We start from the raw sequence: 19,931 nt of genomic DNA on the forward strand, positions 1-19,931 counted from the left end.
AAGTATTGAAAGGGCACAGTTCATATTCCAGGGCTTACTTTTCAGGTGTTGGTGGGGTGTGGGGTGCATGTGCATATTCATTTTTCTCAAGAAATTCCTCAAATACTGCTTCGGAGATAATCTGTGCCTCTACAGTCAACTGTCATTTTTTCACCAAGCTGTCATCATCAGAATGAGCTCTTCCACAGTTGCTGTCACTTGGGAACAGTAAAGGCACTTCATTTAAGGAAGAAAAACATGAGGGTAAATCAGGACACTGTAAAGTATGCTATCTAATGGTAGCCTGGTACTAAAATTAAATTAAATTTCAGAAATTTGAGAATAAGGAGAAAACAGTAAGAACCTAACCAGGGAACACACAATTTGTGCTTCTGCTCAAACACTGGAGTAATTAGTTATCCACTGAAGGGGAGAAAACTTACCAAACCCCATTGTTTTATTTTCTTTCCTTTTTTTTTTTTTTTTTCAGTTTAAAATTGAAAAAATAATAAAAGAAAAAGAAGAACTATTAAAGGTAACTTCTGTTCTGGAAAAGGAAACAACACAACTCAGAGAGCAAGTTGAACAACTGGAAAAAGAACTTAACCATGAAAAGCAGAGATGTGAACAACTGCAAACAGAGCAAAAGGTTGGTTGTTTAACTGATTGAAGCTGATTCATAATGTCTGTATTACTACTTTTTCAAGAGCCAGTCAAACTGTGTGAAAATCAGCTATCAAAAACCCTCAGCAGTTAGATAGACATTTACACTGGAGTAGGTCAGTTCCTATTAACCTCCTGCCACTATTCCTTTTATGTCGTAAAATGGCTAAAATATTTAAGGCTTTTGGTACCAGGCTTGGTAAGATAATCAGTGACAACTGTTACCAGATGCTTGATACTTAACTGTGGAATTCATAGTGGAAAGTAGTTGATAATGTAAAGTTTGCTTATATTAATTTAAAATGGAGGAAAGCTTTTCAAAAATAACTCTCCTTAGGGAATAACTGTGTAGAACATAAGCTATTGAAAATGGTAAAACTTTTTGTTATGAAAAGCAAAGATCAACAGAGAATGCTTCTGCCAAGGTATGTAAACAGTGAAAAGTAACTAGTAACTGACTTTTCTTAAAAGGTTTCACAATTCAAAGGAAAAAGAATCATAAACCTAAAAATCTGTTTAAAGTGTTAATTAATATCAAAAATGTAAATGTAACCTTAAACGAAAGCCAGCTTAATTTGGAGTTCTGTATGTGGTAAGGAGGAACTCTAATACTATAAAAAGGGCACCAGAAAGTTGGACCTAATCTATTTTTAAACTGCTGCTTTTTAAAAACCCCAACTTTTAGGAGAAGATTAAAAACATGTGGGAGGGAGGTGGTGACATGGACAAATTTGAAGTAATGAAACCTATATAATTTAGCTGTGGACAGCAGTTAATAGACTGTTTCTGGGTACTAGTATGTATATGTCAACAGTCCTGTGTCATACACCTTTAATAGGAATTTGTTGAGAGAACTTGAAAATGTTAGTATTTTGTAGTAGACTTTTGAACAGTGAATGAAATGGACTAGAGTGTTGACTAAGGAAAACAGAAAGGATAAGATGTTGTTTAGAAAAGTTTTTTCTGTTACTGAATGATTTTGATTTAATATGCTTGGGAAAACTAGCTTAAATCAATAAGAGAATAGAAATTCACATTTCTTGGATTTGCAGATCATAGATTTGGTGGATAAATCTGAATGAGCTACATAGATACTTTTCATTGTCACTTGAGGCTCTTATTTAAAAAATATTTGAAAGCAAACTATCAGTTCTAACCCATGTTAGCTTTACAATTCCATGAGAACAATTTGTGAAATGGGATTTTGACTGCTGTTGAGCAAGGATACAGTTAGACTATATAGGAACAAAAATCTCTCCATACTTTCTCACATTTTACAGTCAGCTTCTCTAACACAAAGTAGTTTTACCTCTAAGAATTTAATTTCAGGAATATTTGGGTTTGTGTTATTTCTGAAAATTAGGTGAGCATGTTACTACATCTACTAAATCAGGTGCAGTAAGTTAACTTTTTAATAATCAGAATTTTTGATAAGTAATGCTTTATATGTGGCTCTCCAGTCTTGAAGATGACTTGCTCTCCTTTCCTCCTCACCCCAGTACATGAACTACAGCAGTGGATCACAGGATTAGGGAATTTGTTTGCTGGGAATACACACAGTACATTAATGGATTGATTTAAAGATTCCTGAGCATCAGTGACGCAGCACTCAGTTGGATTTCAGTACCTGGGTTTTATTTTTCTTGTGACTTGTTTAAAAAAATGAAGCAACAACCAAACCCAAAAATCCAAACAAAACAACCCCACAAAACACCCCCTCCCCAGCTAACCACTAATAGATCTTTACAAAACAGGTCCTGAGCACAACCCCCAGATAATCTAGTGCACTTTGTGTGATGTGAATAGTGGTTATTGGCAATAAACCTAAGCAATGCATTAACTTCGATGTTTTTATATGACTACAGGTGATAATCTTTGAAGTGTTAAGTAATCAGAATGTATTTGTATTTTTTGTAACAGCAGAATCTTTACAGGTGCTTAGTGTGATCCAGGTTGTTTTGGCCTGGCTTATGGGTTTTTTACCCATATGTGGTTGTTTTAACCATGTATTATGGGGGCTTTTTATTTTCTTTTTTTTTATTTCTAGTTATCTTTTTTATATGCATGTGTATTTTTAGTTATGCTCTACACACTTTTGGTACATAAATAGGTAAAAAATGAAAGTGATAAATTAAAAAAATTATTTAAAAAAATCTTTAACTTAGGTAAAGGTTTAACTATTTGGAATTTTGCTTTAAAAATCTTACAATATACTTCTGTATTAGTCTAATGAACAACAATTAATAAAACAAAATAGCCCATATAAGAAAATAAAATTTATATATATACGAGATGTCATTGCCTTTGTCGTTTAAGGCAGCTATAATTGATAGACATTTATTTCTGTTAAAAGTAAAGCTAAGTTACACTGAACTTGTGTGCAGTCTCTTAAGAATGTACTTTTTTTGGTTTGTTTCTTCTTCTATTGGGAAGTGCACAATATACTTCTGCTCGTGCAAAAAGCTCTCAAAAACCCCAGAGTAATACAAAGCACTGTGTTTAAAAAGCTGTAATTGCTTGTGCCAAGGAAGTGGATGTGTCTGTACAGACACAAGTATTTGATCCTAATTGAGTGCAGAGCTCTTTATGCTGCCAATGTATTGGCAACTAATATTTACTTACTACATTTGTATTTTGATAAGGGAACTCTGGAGTAATGAACCCCTGGATGCATAATACTTTTCTGTCTGCTCAATTTCTAAAAACCCTACTTTTTTCAGAGAAAACAATATGGGAATCTTAGCTCATGTGTTTTGTCTTTTGATCAAATCCATTGTTAAGCTCTATTTTTGTAATTGAATGGAATGTGGATGGTGTGATTAGTTATATTACTGTGGTGCAGGGTAACAAATAGAAGATGGGAAACCTCCAAATTCCTAATATGACAATGTTTCCTTAAAGAGCACTTCTCTTAAAATCCCCTTTTTATTCATATTTATTCACATGCCTTTAGACTACTTTCTTCTTTTTGGTGTTGATTTTTATCAGTACTTTATTTTCAGAAATAGCTCAGAAGTAGTTTGGATCATTGAGAAATGCTTCTGTAGAAGCATTGCTTTCTTAAAATAGACAGGATAGTTGTAGACATGACAATGCCACAGCTAATCCCAATTAGTGCTTCCCTCCTACTCCTGATTAAATGACTTCTCTTCACACCTAATTACTCTTAACAGAATTTTGGGCAGTGCAACTGCTATCTTCTTTGGCTTTTTACCATGTTTGGGCATTTTGTAGGTGGTTGAGAAAAATATTAGGAAGAGATAAGCTAAAAGTAGATCAGTCTTTTCAGAACAGGTGTGCTAAACAATCTATTCAGGTCTAATACAATCAGTGGTCCGTGAAGCTTGACTATTGGGCTCTATGCATGTTTTCAGGTATTGAAAAGATTCCCATTTTTTGAGTTTTACAAATAGGAGAGTGTTAGTGGCACTTGAAATTAATGGCTGCAGCAGACTTCAGACTTGGGTTTGCTAAGGTGCCTTTGCTGTTCCGGAGATAAGCAGTTTTGTGTTGCCTTCTTACAGGGTAGCTATGTCATTTCCTACCAAAGTTAGATGGAATAAATGCATTCAAGACATAAAGTCATAATGTGCAATTGGACTTCTTGAAACACTTTATCTTCTTGTAATGCATTATTGCACTCTTAAGTGACTACTTGTCCCTAAAGGCTTTTGGGTTTTTAGGTTTGGTTAATTTTTTAGTGCTTTATCGCATTAATAAAAAATTATTTGTGTTCAACACATGAATGGTTCTGCAGACAATATTTTTTCTTGTTGTCATTGCCACCATCGCAGAAAAAAAATATTTGCAAGACAAACAGCTCAGCATTAGTCACTGTTTGCACTCACAGGGAACATGCTCTCCAGCCCCACTTTTTTAGTGTGTACTTATGGTTTATTACCACTAAGTTGTGTTAATAACCCCACCCTGCCAAAGCTTGAGATATTGTAAAATGAGGGACAAATTCAGTCTTTCTTTCTTTTAGGTTACTCTTTTTCCTCTTATTCAAGGCCTGCTTAATGCAGCATGTAGTTGTACTGACAAAAACAATTTACAGAGGGTGTAAGTGGACTTTCCTTGTCCTGTCCCCAACATGAAAATTTCCTGCCTACCTCTTTCAGCCTTTTGAAAAGGGCTAGGCCTTAAGATTGCTATATTTTCAGTTAGAGGAAAACATAATATTTCTTTGCAGCAGTTTTCGTGTCAGTTAAACCATTCCTACTTTTTTTTCTCCAGATGACATTTAAAATACTTCTTACTGAGTGTGAAGATTTAGCTTACTCTGTTACTACTCTGTGTGGGAATTCAGAGTAAATGTGAAATTACTGGAAATGTTTCAGAAATGTCACGTCTTTTTCTTACAACCTTCTGTTAGTGTTTCAGCGTTAATCTGTTTTTACTAGGGTGATGTTCCCTGGTAGCATACTTTTATTTAGGATCATGCTCTATATACACCTTGCAACTCTAGCAATATAACGCTGGTAAAGTAATGATGTAGCTATGCACTTTGATTATTTTGCTTAAGAAGATGGCACCTTGCTTAAGAAGATGCATGGTTACCAGAACTGTTTCAGGTTGCTCTTAATATTTAAACTTTTCATTTGGTTTACTTTTGTAAACTGGTACATACTCAGTGTGTTGAATAACACGATTACGCTGCTTTTAGGTGAATATATTTTGCTTTTTTTCAAAATTGGAGGAAAGAAACTTGAAAAAAAAAGGAACAAAAGAGTAGTATGTTTTAATTTAGAAAACAATAATATAAATATTTTGAATCTTTATCTTAGAAATTATGAATATAAAATATATGTAGCTTTGTACATAATAAGAATGCTTGCTTTTTGATCTTTGTGTTCCCAGTTTTGTGTATGCTTAAACCATGTGTAAGGTCTGTGGCAGCAGTGCACTTGCCTACTGTTTTAAGACACAGTATTACTGTGCTGAAGAAGAGAAGCACGTAGTAGTCATTGTGTGTCTTTCATTGGTCATTCCTTTGATACTCTGCAACCATTCTATTTTGTCATCACTGGTTTTATGCTTTTGTAGAGAGCAGTTCTTGCAAAAGGTATTTTTGCAGTCGTTGGTCTCCCTCTAGTGGGAAGAGGGCACTTCTGAACTGATTTCTTTAATGTGACAGTGGTGACAAGTCTTACTCCTTCGTCAGTAGCTTCTATGATTAGCTTGAGTCAGAAGCAACAGATTTGAAGACTGCCTGTTCATCCTTTTGTCTTATGAACATTTGAATAATGTTTTTGTTACCATGCTGGCATAAATTGAGGCAGAAGTGAATTTACTGATTTGATAAACTTGTTCTTTCATGTCTTTTGTAAATTTAATTTACCATTTAACTTGTTAAAAGTGTGTTTATTTCTTTATCTGATGGGGAATTTTAATCAAAAGCATCCATGTAAATTCACATTCTGCTGGCAGAGTGGCTTTATTTATTGGAGAATTTTATTCAGATATCAGGGATTAATTTAAACTGGCTTTTGATGCCATTTTATAAAGAGAGTTTTGCTGCTTAGATAGTGAAAAAACCCTGTTGTGCAGTGTGATACGTCAGCAGTACAAGTGTAATCAGTACAAGTGCTCAGTTCAGTTGTGTGCATGGAAGTGAATCAATTTTTTTTTCAGTGTCTCTTTAGTCCAAACTCTGTTCATACTGTTCATGTGTGCTCCATGTGTGAAAAATCTGATGGTCAGGAAGATGCATTACTTTAGGGGAAAAACCCTCTGAAAAATTAAGTAAGCAATTTGGACGATTTGTCCAAAAGCAAAGAGCAACCAGATAACTGCCCCCCAGCCCAAAAAGCAAACTTCTCCCCAGTTTCATTTAATTTTAGACACAAATTAAACACTCTGAATTTGCTCAGGTCAGTACCAGCAATTACAGCACCCTTGGGTACTCTAAACATCGTATGAAGAGAACACCCTCTTTCATGTTTTTTTTTTGACTGTTCTGTGTATGAATATTTCTTAACTGGGTAATTGAAAATTATTTCACTGGAAAATTAAATGCAACTTGAGATAGTCTACAATTCAAATTATGTATTCATGAAGATGACTTTGCAAAATCAATAGCTTATAGTGAAATTATAGCATGTTTTAAGAAATTAACATTCTGACATGTAAGTACATGCTGCCAAACCACAGTGTGTGTAAATGCTTCAGCTGCCTCCTGCAAAAACTTGCATGTTTGTAATCTTCATGTCAGTTATTGAATGACTGATGTAACTTAGATGAACTCTCACAATTAGACCTCAGTTTTTTAGTTTTGATCACATTTACAATGTTAGTTACAGTATTACCACTGTGGCATCTTAGATTTTCGAAATTGACTGACTGCAGTGTTTTTTAGAGCAGTATTTCTGTTAACAAGTCATAGTCACAAGGATAAAAGCTTAATGTCATTGAGTTTATATGGAATTCGTTTTCTTCTTTACTTTACTGAATGCTTAATTTTTTTGTAGAAAGAAAAATTAGGACTTGAGGTTTCCTTTCAGAACTTTCATGTCATGTTATGGGCAGACTTAGATTTTGCACTGGCTTCAATGGTGCTTGTGTTGTGTTCATCATTTATACTCAGAGGTCCTTTAAACAGAGTGTGATGTTAGAAAAGTGTTTCAAATGATTCTGTTGGAGCTGCTGTGGTGTCAGTGGGATAAAGAAAAGGCTTCTGCAGATAATTGATCTAAGCCCCCTAAATTCTCTGTAGGATATCAAGTATAATGGTTCCTCTGACATTAAATTACATCCAGATAAATCAATCCAACCAAAAGGTGGTACTGCGGGGGTTTTTTGGTGTACTTTTTTTTAAGATTTAAATTTTATTTTTGTTTTCTTTTTTGTTTTTAAGTAGATTGCCTTGCATTTAGTGATTTGACCTCTTCTGTGTGAACTGCATAGCTGATTTTTAACTTTTCACTCTTCTTCATTATAGCGTATGCATTCTCTAAAAAGTAAAAAAAAGGATGCAGATACTAACCATTAATTAAAGGTGAATGCTTTAGGTGTGGGATGACTTTGAAAAGGTTGGTAGGGAGTTCTACATGTTGCAGAAAGGGAAGATGAAGCATAAAAAACCGTGTTGACCATTGCCATACTGCAAGGTGTCATGTCTGGAAACAGCCTTGGATTGTATTTTTCAAGTATTTTATTCTGTCTGCTGGATGTCTGTCTACCTTCGGTGTGTTTGAAAAGTGTGTTGTATGTGCTGATCACAGGAAGGGATGTCTGTACCATTCCATTAACTAGACTGTGCTCAGTGATGTTTTACTGCTGTTGTAAAAATCCATTAGAAGTAAGAAATAAGTAGGAAAAGCGTGCTGTTCTTCATTGTTGAATGTGTGGATTTTTGCCATGATTTTCTCTTATAAAAATAAGAATTTAAAAACCTTATCACTATTCCATTCTCAAATGGAAGATTATTAGTCCTTTTTGCAGGGGGAATTTATTTTAAATGTGTTTCAAGGATGGCCCTAGGCATGATCTTTGCATATCCTTTAGGTAGATCTTATAATAACCTTATGAGGACAGTATTGCATGGAATTACAATAAAATTATTTTTAAATTAAATTTTAAAAATAAATTTAAAGTCTTAAATCTTCTTCCATTTTAGAATAGCAGTAAAGGTTTTGGAACATCCATATTTCTTCTTGTTCCCTATCTGAAGGTACATCAAGATTTTCAAAGTGAAATTTTAATTCTAGGGAAATTTACTTAACAGCTCATTGAATTTTTGTTGCTTCATTTTGCTAATGAGACTCCTAGTAGTTACAGGAATTTTTGTTTTGATAACTTCTTCTTTTGCAGCAGTAAAGCTGATTTAAGTAATTTCTTGTTACTTACTCTTGACCCTTGTGGTGCAGTTTGCTTCCCACTTCCACCCTTATGGCTATTGCAACTCTAGGGAAGGTGATGGGACCTGCATTTGTAACTGGATTAAAAATAACCATAAAATTATTGGGTGTTTTTAAACCAGTTCATTAAAATGATTCATGCTCTTGCTCTGCTTTTTTTATTCATCTGTTAAGAAGGTGGAAGAAAATATTGGTGGATGTTCCAGACAAGATAAATGAATAAAAGCAATGATTACAGAAATTATCTTTTTTTGTAAGAGGGGTTGTACATTTAGTTGATGTGTTTATTATATTCTTCCCCTTCAGACTCCTTCTGAACACAGCTGACTTTACCTGTAAAATAGTCTAAGAGCACTCATTTTAAATTTTACAGGCTCTGAAACCACTGTAACCAATGTATGGGACTAGGGATTGCTGCATCTAAATTGAATTACTAAGAATTCTGTAAAATAACAAGTTGTCTCTAAAAATTAATCCTTTTTTTTTCTTTAAAAACTGTAGGCTTTAGTTGTATCTAAACAAGTTTATTAGGTGAGAATCTGTTAAGTATGGAACTTTTACATTTTAGTACCATGTCCCTTTAGAATAACTAGCAAAGCAGCATCAATTGTAATGCTGTTTGTGGAGAGAATTTTTTTCAGGCTATTAATTCCTTTTAATATATGTTACCTTTGGCAACCTGTTTGAACTGTTTGTACAGTTTGTATATATAATGTATCAGATTAAATTCTTTTGAAGGCACTTGGGTTACAACAGTTACAGTTATACCAAAGCGGTGTTTAGAGAAAACACAGATATGCGTTGAAATAGACTTTTTACTGTACTAGGCTTTCAAAACAGGGGCAAGTAATTAGTCTCCACTGCACTAGGGGAGGGCAAGCAGTTATAGAGTGTGTTGTTGCTTCTGGTTATATAGCAAGTTTTACTTGGAATACTGACTTTAATTAAAATATCCTGCCCTCGTTACACCAAGTACATATATTTTTGGTTGCAAGAAACTGATAGCTCTTCAAAATTAAAGACCTCATGGAAATTGTGGATTATCTTCTCCAATGCTGTGTTTTACAAAAAGGTGGCACATTCATGGTCTTTTCAAATTCTTTTTATATGGACATAAGAAAGCCATTTAGAGTTTAAATGGTTGTAATATATTAGTCCTTTTCTCTTATACAGCATATATAACAAAAATAAGAATCTGCATGCTGGTTTAGTGTGTTGCACATGAATGAGTCATGAGACATTTGCCACTCCTCAATTCAATACTGCCTACCCCTCAACCTTCCCCCCACCCCCCCCAAAAAAATCATAATGCTTAAACTTCTGTTTAGTTGCTTGTAAAAGTGAGGCTTAATTATACTTGTGAACAGTGTATCTTGACAATTAATGACTAAAACCAGTCCTCATTATATTTTATTGTACTTAAAACAATGTTTGTTAGGTTGGAATTTGGCCAGTAGGGGTTCTTCGTAAAGTCTGGCTGATGTGTTTTTCTTGATGTAACAGTACATCAACTTGTTATTTCGGGGCACTGAGCTTTGTTTAAAAATGAATAGATGAAGTAGTGCTTTAATCTTCCAAATCTAGAGCAGAAAGACAACTTGTACCTTAGTATCTACACAAACACTCCTAAGTCATGCTGTAGTTAGGTATGTTGGTCAGTCTGTCTTGACCTTGTTTTATACTTTGATTCATATCCCTGTCATGGTTGTTAATAAGCTGAACTTTATTATACTTTGATATCAGAAAAAGGTGGCATATTATCTCAGTATGTATGCTCTACTTTGGTGTTACTTACGAATTTTTTTTCAAGAAAATAGTTATGTTGAAAAAGAACATTTTCAGGCTTATTTAAGATAACCTGACTTTAAATGGCTGTTTAGCTGCAGTGGAGATGGCATTCAGCTGTCCACTGCCTTAGAACAGTATGGACATTACCGTAATTAGATAACGAATGCAATACTTAAAGTGGTTTCCCATCTTGTATTTGTCAGTTTTCTGATAAAGGAGTATGTTTTGGGTATTGTCATCATCCCCTGTCTCAGCTTCCATAAATCCCACAATGGTTGCATGAGCTTCCTTGAGCTATGTGAGACCTTCTATATGTTCCAGCTAGGAGAATGTCATGTAGTAACCAACTCTAAATCACAATTTTGTTTCGTTTTGTTTCATTTCTTCTTTTGCCTGCTGTTGTCTTTACTGTGGCTTGCTATTGTGGTGTAACTGTTTGGAAAAATGCCAGCTCTTCTTTCTAAGTAAAAGCAAGTAAAAAGAGAAATAAAAATTCTTTATTTTCTGAGCTAGGCAGTCGGAAGTTTATTTGCCTAAAGGAAATAGTCAAAAGATAGGAAGTAATGTATTTATCCTGTGCTCTGAAGCCTTTGGTATGATCTGAGTAACTGAGTGCTTGCACCCAAACAACCTCCTTACTGACCCTTATTAATATATGAACTATGCATAGCAATATTCAATATATATTTATTTATGTATACTTGAAATGAACTTGTTACACATTTTAAGGAAGAGAAGAAATCTAATGGCCATATTTTGGCATTAATTCAAATAACATGTTTTGCTTCTGAAGAATCACATAATTAAATGGCATCTATTTGCAATTTTTTAAAAGGATAATATTCAAACAGCAGAAGCTTTTAAAAGGGAAAATAATGAGTTGAAGAAGAAGCATGATGAGGTTGCTTCAAAAGTTCTCCAGCTTGAGGAAGATATCATGACGGTTACTCAGAAAGCCATTGCAAAAGAAACGGAGTTAGACAGGTATTTAGTCTTTTGTTCCTTATCTTCCTTATTTTATTTTTTTTCCCCCAAAGGTTTTTTTTAGACTAATAATTTTTATTGCATGCATAGATTTTCTGTTTTAACAGTTCTGTACCATTAATTTTTCAATGTTTTAGTCTGAAGGACAAACTGAAGAAAGTGATGCTTGAGAAGGAGCAACTTGAATGTGTGTTAAAGACAGAAAAGGATGAAAAAGAACTTTATAAGGTAACTTTATTACTTGTACCTGTATACACTGGAATGAAGTGGTTTGAAATAAAGGTAATAATGTTTTATGGAGAAGTCTAATAAATTGAATTTGTTAAGGAAAAAAGGAAATGGGTAACTTCTGTGAACATATCTTTAAGATAGTTATAGATGTTCTCACATAAAAATGCATGAGGAAAACAGCATCTGAATTAAACCATGGTATAAAAAGGTCTCTAAGAAGGAGAATGAATCACCAACTTGTTAAAACTCAGACATAGTAACAAAAAATAATAGATTCTAGTGAGAAAATTCTTCAGTTATACAGTGCATCACCCAGTAGCTGTTCGTTTTTAACACACTTTTTCATAACTAAAATACTTCTTAGTCATTTAAATTCTCTCTCCAGACTTTGTTCTCTTAATCCCTCTTCTTGAGCCTTGTCTATAACACTGAGAAGCTTTAGTAGGTTCTCTATTGCATTGGTTTTTACTAGCATGGCTGGTTTCTTTTGCTGGTATTGAGAGACACCCATATATAGAATAAAATACACTGCCACCCTCCCTCCCCCCAAAGCAACAAAACCTTCATATGCTAAAATAATGAAATCCTTAAGTTGTGTGAAACAGATCAAGTGTATTTAAAATATGATTTCTATTCCTAGATTATAAATTCTCAAAGCCTCTTTTACAAGCATGGAATTCCTTTGTAAATAACACAAATCTTCTGGTCTGAGTGGAATACGCTTGTGTGCAGGAGCTATTTTGCATTGTTGTAGGCAGAGTTATTAAAAGTAGTTTGCTGTCATTGAAAATGAATATTCCTGATGTAGACCTGTTTTCTTAGATGGCCATGGGCAGTTACTACTAGAAGTTTAATTTCTCTTTAGTTTTCTTCAAGTCATTTCTCTTGCTTGTCCTTAGTTGACCAGCATTTGTGAAGAGGGGAGTGAGTCCTGAATAACTTAATTTGTTGTGGAGAGAAATTAGGACTTTAACTTCTAGCTGTAGAGTGGAGCTGTTGTTAGGTGACCATACTGAAAGAATTCCAGCCAGAAAGTTTGAGCTGGAGGGCACTGATAATACCGAATGTTTAATTTTTATCTTTACCAGTTCTAATCTGCCTCAAGTTAGAAAAAATTAGAATTTAGTGAGCACATAAATAGGTGAACAGTAGTTCTCCTAACGTGGAAGAAGTTTGACATGTTTTAGCATCATTGCAGATACACTTGAAGAATACAGAAATAGAAAACACCAAGCTAGTAAAAGAAATCCAGACGTTTAAGAATTTGGATGCAAACAAAGAAAACATGGTATCGTATTATAAAGAGGAGGTTGGCAGATTGCAGCTATTAATAGCTGAAAAAGAAAATATGAAGAAAGCTTTTTTGCACTCTTCATCAAACAAGGTAAGCAGTACTAAATATAATTGGCCTGATATGAATAAACATATCTAATGTTGTATGTACTTTACAAGAGAAAGGAAGAAGTTGAAGAAATCACCAGGGTATAGGCTAGGAGGCATGAGGATTATGATGTTCTCTGTAAATGCAGAAAATGGTGAAAACACTAAAATCTGCTCTAGTTTTGCACCTTTTGACCTTGTTGAGGTCTCACATGATGAACTGAGATTAACTATGCGTGAAAAGATAATTTTTGAGTTCAGTAAAAGTGGCGTACTCCTGCATTGCTTTTAACTTCATGAAAAAGGGAAGGAAGTTAAGGAAAAAATTTTGTAATGTAGCTGAGTAGAGACTGTAGAGAGTGAGGGAGACGAAAAGAGGAGACATGGAGTGATTGCTGAAGGGCTTGTTAGGTGAATGTACTATCAAGCTGCAATGCTGACTGAGAACTCTGCTGTGACAGTAGGGCTTCCAACGAAGAGGTGCCTTACTGTGCCCTGTGGCAGCACTGTGGTTAGCAAGCAGTGTGGTGTAACAGGAGAGTGAAGTTGCTGAAGAACTCTTATTTATGCTGTCCATGGTCCACGTGAGGTTACTTCAGGCTTAGTTCTAGTTAGGTGCTATAGATACCTGTATTGGGTTTGTGTAGGTTTTGGAGTGGCTTCTGTGAGAAGCTGCCAGAAGCTTCCCCCAAGAGACAATACCAGCCAATGCCAGCTGGCTCCAAGATGGATCCACCACTGTCCAAGGCTGAGCCTGGGGGTGATGATGAGATAACAGATTAAAGAAGGGTGTGGGAGAGGGGGAAACTGAGAGGAACTGCAGTTGAAGAGAAGAGGGAGAACATGAGAGAAAGAACTGTCTAGACATCAGGGTCACTGAGGGAGGGAAAAAGGTTCCAGGTACCGAAGCAGGGATTCCTGTGCAGTCCATGGTGAAGACCCTGGTGAGACAGGCTGCCTCCTGCAGCCTGTGGAGGACCTCATGCTGGAGAAGATGGATGTGCTTGAAGGAAGCTGTGACTCTGTGGGAAGGCTGCACTGAAGCAGGTTTGCTGGAAGGACCTGCGACCCCACAGGGGACCTGTGCTGGAGCTGTTTGTTCCTGAAGAACCTCTCCCCCATGGATGGGATCCTACACTGGAACAGTTCATGCAGAACTGCAGGAAGGGTGTGTGTTGGAGAAGTTTGTAGAGGAGTGTCTCCCACGGGAGGGATCCCACACTGGAGCAGAGGAAGAGAGTGAGGAGTTCTCCCCCTGAGGAGGAAGGAGCAGAAAAGACAGCATGTGATGATCTGTCTGTATTCTCCATTCCCCATCCTGGCTATGCTGCTGGAGGAGAGGAGATAGAGAATTTGGGAGTGAAGTTAAATCTGAAAAGAGGAGTTGGGGTCTGGATGTGTTAAGATTTGGTTTTATTTCTCATTGTCCTATTCTTTTTTGACTGGTAATAAATTAGATTAATTTTTCCCCCAAGATGAGTCTGTTTTTGCCCATGACAGTAATTACTGTCCCTCTCCTCATCACAGCCCGCAAGCCTTTTGTTACATTCTCTTCCTTGTCCAGCTGAGGAGGGGAATGGTGGAGTGGCTTTGGTGGGCACATGGCATCCAACCAGGGTAAACCCACAATAGCATAACCATTAGGTGTTTTTGCCTGAATGTACATCATCCTGTTCCATTTCATCCAAAAGGAATGCAGTTTCTGTGCTCTGAAATTCTGTGATCTGCAGTGTGATAGGCAATAATGAAATTGCCTGGGAGTTTTGCTTCACAAATGTGTTCTTGATCCAAATTAGAGAGTCAGTTTAGACATAACCTTTGAGACCAGCATGGAAAAGTCAGATTATGCAGGCATCTTTCTTGTGTATCTTGCCAATCTTCTCACAGAAAAGCAACTTGGATCTCAGAGGACTAGAAGTTGTTATAAAGTGAGTTATGAATATAATATTTAAGTGGAAAAGTAGTGCTGTTGAGAAGGGACATAGAATTTAAAAAGGGCATACTCTCTTGCTTTAAGTTACATCTTATTTTAGTCTCTTTTCTGCTGTTTTGCTTCTGAATGTGTTGAATTTGGAGGGAGTGGATATATGTCAGTACTGAAGCAACCGAACTTTTATGTAATTTATTAATCTTAAAGTGCTTTTGATGTTTCTGGTGGGATCATTAATAGTTTTATCTCACCCTGTGAAACAGCAGATATTTGCTGAAATATGTTACCAATGTATTATGTGCTGTAAAAATGAGAGAGGCTGGTAGTTCAGCTTGGTCAGTTGGCTCTTGGGTTGCCCTGTGTACTCAGTGCTACATGCTGCAGCTTGCTCTTCATTACTATTTGTTCTCTTTTCCCTCTGGAAACCTGGTTGTGCAAGATCTTGGGAAACAGAGCTGTGAGAAAAACATCCCAAAGATGCTTTACAGTGTTTTACATTAACCAGTTGTAGGCACTGTAAAACCTCTTGCTCTGTTGTTACCTTCAGTGTGTTTCTGTGGGATGAACTTTGCTTTTGACGCTGGAGTTCTACAGTGATAAGAACAGAGATGTGGAAAAAAGACTTTTTTGGTCATATGTTTAAAAATGAAGCTAAAATTCCAACAAAAATCCAGAACTGAAACTTCTGTTTTGTAGTGAAATTAATTTGCGTATCATTGCTGGCAAAGAAGACAAGTGGGGAAAATAGTACTTGTGTACTGACTTCTTGATTTAGTAGTTTTGCTAAATCCACCAGGAAAACCTGTTTTTTCTTTCAGATGTTCCTAATCCCTATACCAACCTTTATTTAAGCTTTGAATTAAAAAAAAAATGATGAATTCTCTTCCATCTCTTCTCTTTTCTAGGATGAGGCAAGTATTTTGAAAGAGCAGCTTCGGAAAGCTGAAGATCAGATTCAGGCTAGCAAACAAGAAGCTGTTCTAATGTCAAAAGAGCTGAGTGATGCAGTAAATGTGCGGGATAAAACAATGGCAGATCTTCACAGTGCACGTCTGGAAAATGAAAAATTCAAAAAACAACTTGCTGAAGCTTTAGCTGAACTCAAAAAAATCACGGCTTTGAAAAATGAACAGGTAAATTGTCAGTATTTAGTATTGAAGTTTATTTATAAAACCTTTCCTGAACCTTTACTGAAGATGGGGAATAAAATAGGTTTCTGGATGATTAGGGTAAATAATTATCAAATTCTCTTTCAGCATTCAATATACTACCTTAAATCAAGTGCATGTTAGCTGATTTAGCAGTTTGGTCAGAAAGGAGGTTTCTGCTATTACTCATGTCTGCTTCTACATTATTTTCACAGAATAATGCAGTATTTATATTATTTTATTATATTTATGTGAATCCTCTCCCTGTCTTAATTCTGTTAAGTGAGCCACAGTAGCATTAAAAATCCATTAAAATAAGGATATGTATTGGTAGAAAGTTGGGTTGTTTTGTTATAATGTTCTTTTCTCTTCGATAGATTCTCTCAGAATTCTTCTGAGTCCTTCCAGTGTTTGTGATCAAAGTTAATTTACTTTAAGTACTTATAAGTATAAAAATATTAATGTAATGGAAACTGTCTTGGCTTTAGTCTTGAAAAAAAAATATAGTGAGCTAATACATGTTTTCAAATTTTGATTAAAGTGAGCTTTATCAAGGGTCTTCAGTGACTGCAACTCTATTGAATGTATTTGCTATTAGGATTACTGTAATGGTATAAATGTTCAAAGAAAATCTATTGACCTGAACACAATTAAAATAGTACTATAATATTACAACACTCAAAAGAACTATTACATTTAAAATGTCAAAGAATGACATGTTTTTTTTTCCTAAGAGTTTCAGTTGTATACAATGTGTTTTGAAATGTATCATGAAGGAAGTAACAAGTCATCTGAATGTCTCAAGTTACCAGAAAGTATTCGAGCATGGCCTATGCCTAGTTGCCAGATGTGGTTTGTGTAGCTTGTGTATCAGTGTTGTAGCTCAATGGAACCACTCCCAGGTGGAGTGGAAATCTAGTCAGTGTGAGGGAGTAGTTGTGGGCTGTGCACTTCTGCTATGTGGCTATACTTGTCCATAAGATAGCTGGAAAAACCCCTGGAAGGTGTTCAGACTTTTCCTATACATTCAAAATTTAGATACACATTAATGAGCCCATAAAATAAGAATCTTCTTTACCTGCTTCTGGTATTACACCAGTGCCTGTTTATTAAAGTCCCTCATTGTGTCCTACTTGGAATGAAGTTCAGGTCATATTCTGCCTCTCTCTGTGCTCTACTGCTTGTGCTATTCCTTTCTTTCCCACAAAGAAAATAGGAGCTTCAGTACTTTCATGGAACATTATGGTTTTTTAATTAAAAAAAGACATTTTTTGAAATAGTGGTATTTGAACCAAAGGGAGAACAGTTTCTATTTTTTTTTATTTTAAGGAAGCTTCAAACGCGGTGGAGCAGGAACTGCGCAGAGAAGTTGAAGATCTGAAGCTCCGTCTACAAATGGCTGCTGACCATTACAAGGAAAAATTCAAAGAATGTCAAAAACTTCAAAAACAAGTAAACAAGTTTACAGAACAGGCAGTAAGTAGAATGGGATAAATTGCACTTGCTTTTTTGGTAACATTTCAACAACAATTTAATTTCCTTCTGTGAAAACTAATGCTTTTTAAAAGGATTAAAATGTCTGGTAAGCAATGACTGTTTACCATTTTCTTTCACAAATCTATTTGTGAAATTAGTTCTATGATTCTTTTTAGGTAGTTGTCCAAACCAAGCGTAGAATTTATAGTAGCTGGTATGGAAGCCTAGTAGAGTTTGGATGAACCTATAAGCATTACATTGTTCAAGAAAGAATTTTGAAACTGAAGCTGGGAAAATCCATAAATACTGCCTCTATCCAGTACCACCACAAAAACCTCAACAAAAAACCCAAAGCCCAAAAGTGGGGAAGATAGAGAACTTGAAGTAGGATTTAAAAGCCAAGTGGGGAAGAAGTCTCCACAACACAGTATGGGGTTGTATTCCATATCTATTTTATAATCTTACCAGTCTTCCAGGATCTGTTTCATAAATAAATGAATATTTTCAATGATGATACAAGTCTTAGACCACCTAGTTACTGAACCTGCCAGCTAATTTCAAACAAATTTGAGAGCAGAGTTCTTCAGAATTTTGTAAAAATTAGAGTTGGAGAGGAGCTCAAACAAAATAAGTCTGTGCACAATGGCAAACTATGCAAATATGAATTCTTAAGAAAACCAGACTTAAGTATTTCTCTTATCCACAGAACATTGCATAAAAGAAGCCATTTTCTCATCCAGAAGGTCAATGGCGAATGAGATGTCATATCAGAACATCTATGGCTTTTCCTTAAAAATCTTCCTTATCTCTGGCAGTGTTGCACATCATACAGCAAACACCAGATTTCAATGCTTTTGCTCCAGAAGTCCAGCAGACATTCCTGATACAGACTATTTTTCTAATGGAGTATTAGATTTAAGTTAATTAATTTAAATGTAACTGATTCTCTAGAAAATTAGATTTTTCTAATAATTTGCTTAGAAATTACTCTTTCTAGGGAAAAAGACTGTCATCAAGTAAGATGATAAAAATCAGTCTGAAGCAATTTCAGTCTTTAGTAGAATTAATTTTTTTTTGTGTATATATTATTATCTGCTGTTTTAATTAGCAGTTCTGTCTAATTTTGGAGCAAATGATACGTTTTGCAAGATACATTCCTTTGTGCTTTGGCTTTCATTTAATGAAGTACCAAAACAAAATTTCTTTTCACAAAGAAAACTGCAGGGCATCAACAGAAACTGACAGATGCATCTAACATTGAGACAGCTACTGCCGTCCTTACAGACAAAAAGTTGTCTGCATCTCCAGGTATCAGCAGCTTAAATTTTGTCTGTCTTTATAAGCCTGAATGTCTTGTCTGTGTGAAGTAGTCACTAATAGTATTTGTGGTATAAAGTAGGTGGACTTGTTCTGTTTAATTAAAGCATTAATTAGAACTGAGAAGAAAGCTAAATATTTTGTCTCTTACTAAGTGGTAACATTCAAAATAAGTTCACGTATCAGTTTAGTTGCTGTTTATTAATGTCAGCAGAACCGAAATCTTTGATTTCTGCTTCATGGTTAACAGAGATGGTTTTGATTTTGCCAAGCTAAGAAACAGTTTATTAAAAAAAAAACCTTACTCAAATTTTCAATTTGAGTATAATAGCACAGTAATTTTGCAGTCATGTTGTTATGACTATCTACTATAACATTCTACTGTAAAATCAATCTACTGAAAAGTTCTGATTATGTGATGGCAAGGTCAAGTCTACTGACTATTTTCATTAATTATAGGAGTAGTGGTTTATTAGAAAATGTTTATAATTATTATGAACTATTAAGTGATTGCAAAAATTATATTCTAAAACTTCAATATGTAACAAGTTAAAATTTAGGAAGAAATCCTTCACAATGAGGCTGGTGAGGCATTAGAACAGGCTTCCCAAAGGAGCTATGAATGCCCCATCCCCTGGAGTGTTTAGGCCCAGGTTGGATGAGGTTCTGAGCAGCCTGGTGTAGTGGAAGGTGACCTTGTCCCTGGCAGGGGGATTGGAGCTAGAGGATCTTTAAGGTCCCTTCCTGCACAAACCATTCTGTGATTTTATCATTCAGTTTAAATTGATAAATGCCAAAAAATGCTGATTAACTTTTTCTGTGTTATAAAATAACTGACAGATTCTTGCTGATTTGATCTGTAAGACCAAAGGTTGTAATTTCTATCAGTTTACTCCTGTCTAAAGTAAATTCAAGCATTTCTTAAAACATACAATCCCAGCAAGCTCAGTGATAGAGTGTGGTGAAGTAGTTTGCTGAGGTACTTCCATGTTTTTATGTAAGAATATTTAGAATGATAACATACATATTCTGGTGTTTGCTTTGTTTCTTGGTGGAGTACTACACTTGTGTGTAGCTATGTTCTCAGTGTAAGAGAACTGAACACAGACCTGCCAGTACAGTTGTTGATTGTACGTAGCACATAATGCTGATTGTCTCTGGTTTGGATAACGTGGA

General features: G+C 35.3%; 1 protein-coding gene across 5 annotated transcripts in view; it reads left to right on the forward strand.

Moving 5' to 3' along the window:
* Nucleotides 1-19,931, forward strand: part of TAX1BP1 (Tax1 binding protein 1) — a 57,484-nt gene that overhangs the window by 23,305 nt on the left and 14,248 nt on the right. For 2 of the 5 annotated variants that reach the window (XM_033062172.2, XM_033062163.1), the window contains exons 5-11: nt 470-628; nt 11,125-11,273; nt 11,411-11,501; nt 12,703-12,888; nt 15,720-15,947; nt 17,292-17,438; nt 18,653-18,746. In XM_033062172.2, the coding sequence (XP_032918063.1) occupies nt 470-628; nt 11,125-11,273; nt 11,411-11,501; nt 12,703-12,888; nt 15,720-15,947; nt 17,292-17,438; nt 18,653-18,746 (1,054 nt within the window). The remainder of the gene's footprint in view (nt 1-469; nt 629-11,124; nt 11,274-11,410; nt 11,502-12,702; nt 12,889-15,719; nt 15,948-17,291; nt 17,439-18,652; nt 18,747-19,931) is intronic. The other 3 variants (XM_033062191.2, XM_033062182.1, XM_033062202.1) reach the window with 3 other exon arrangements.

The sequence above is a fragment of the Catharus ustulatus genome, chromosome 1 (genome assembly GCF_009819885.2).
Source record: "Catharus ustulatus isolate bCatUst1 chromosome 1, bCatUst1.pri.v2, whole genome shotgun sequence".
Lineage (NCBI taxonomy): Eukaryota > Metazoa > Chordata > Aves > Passeriformes > Turdidae > Catharus > Catharus ustulatus.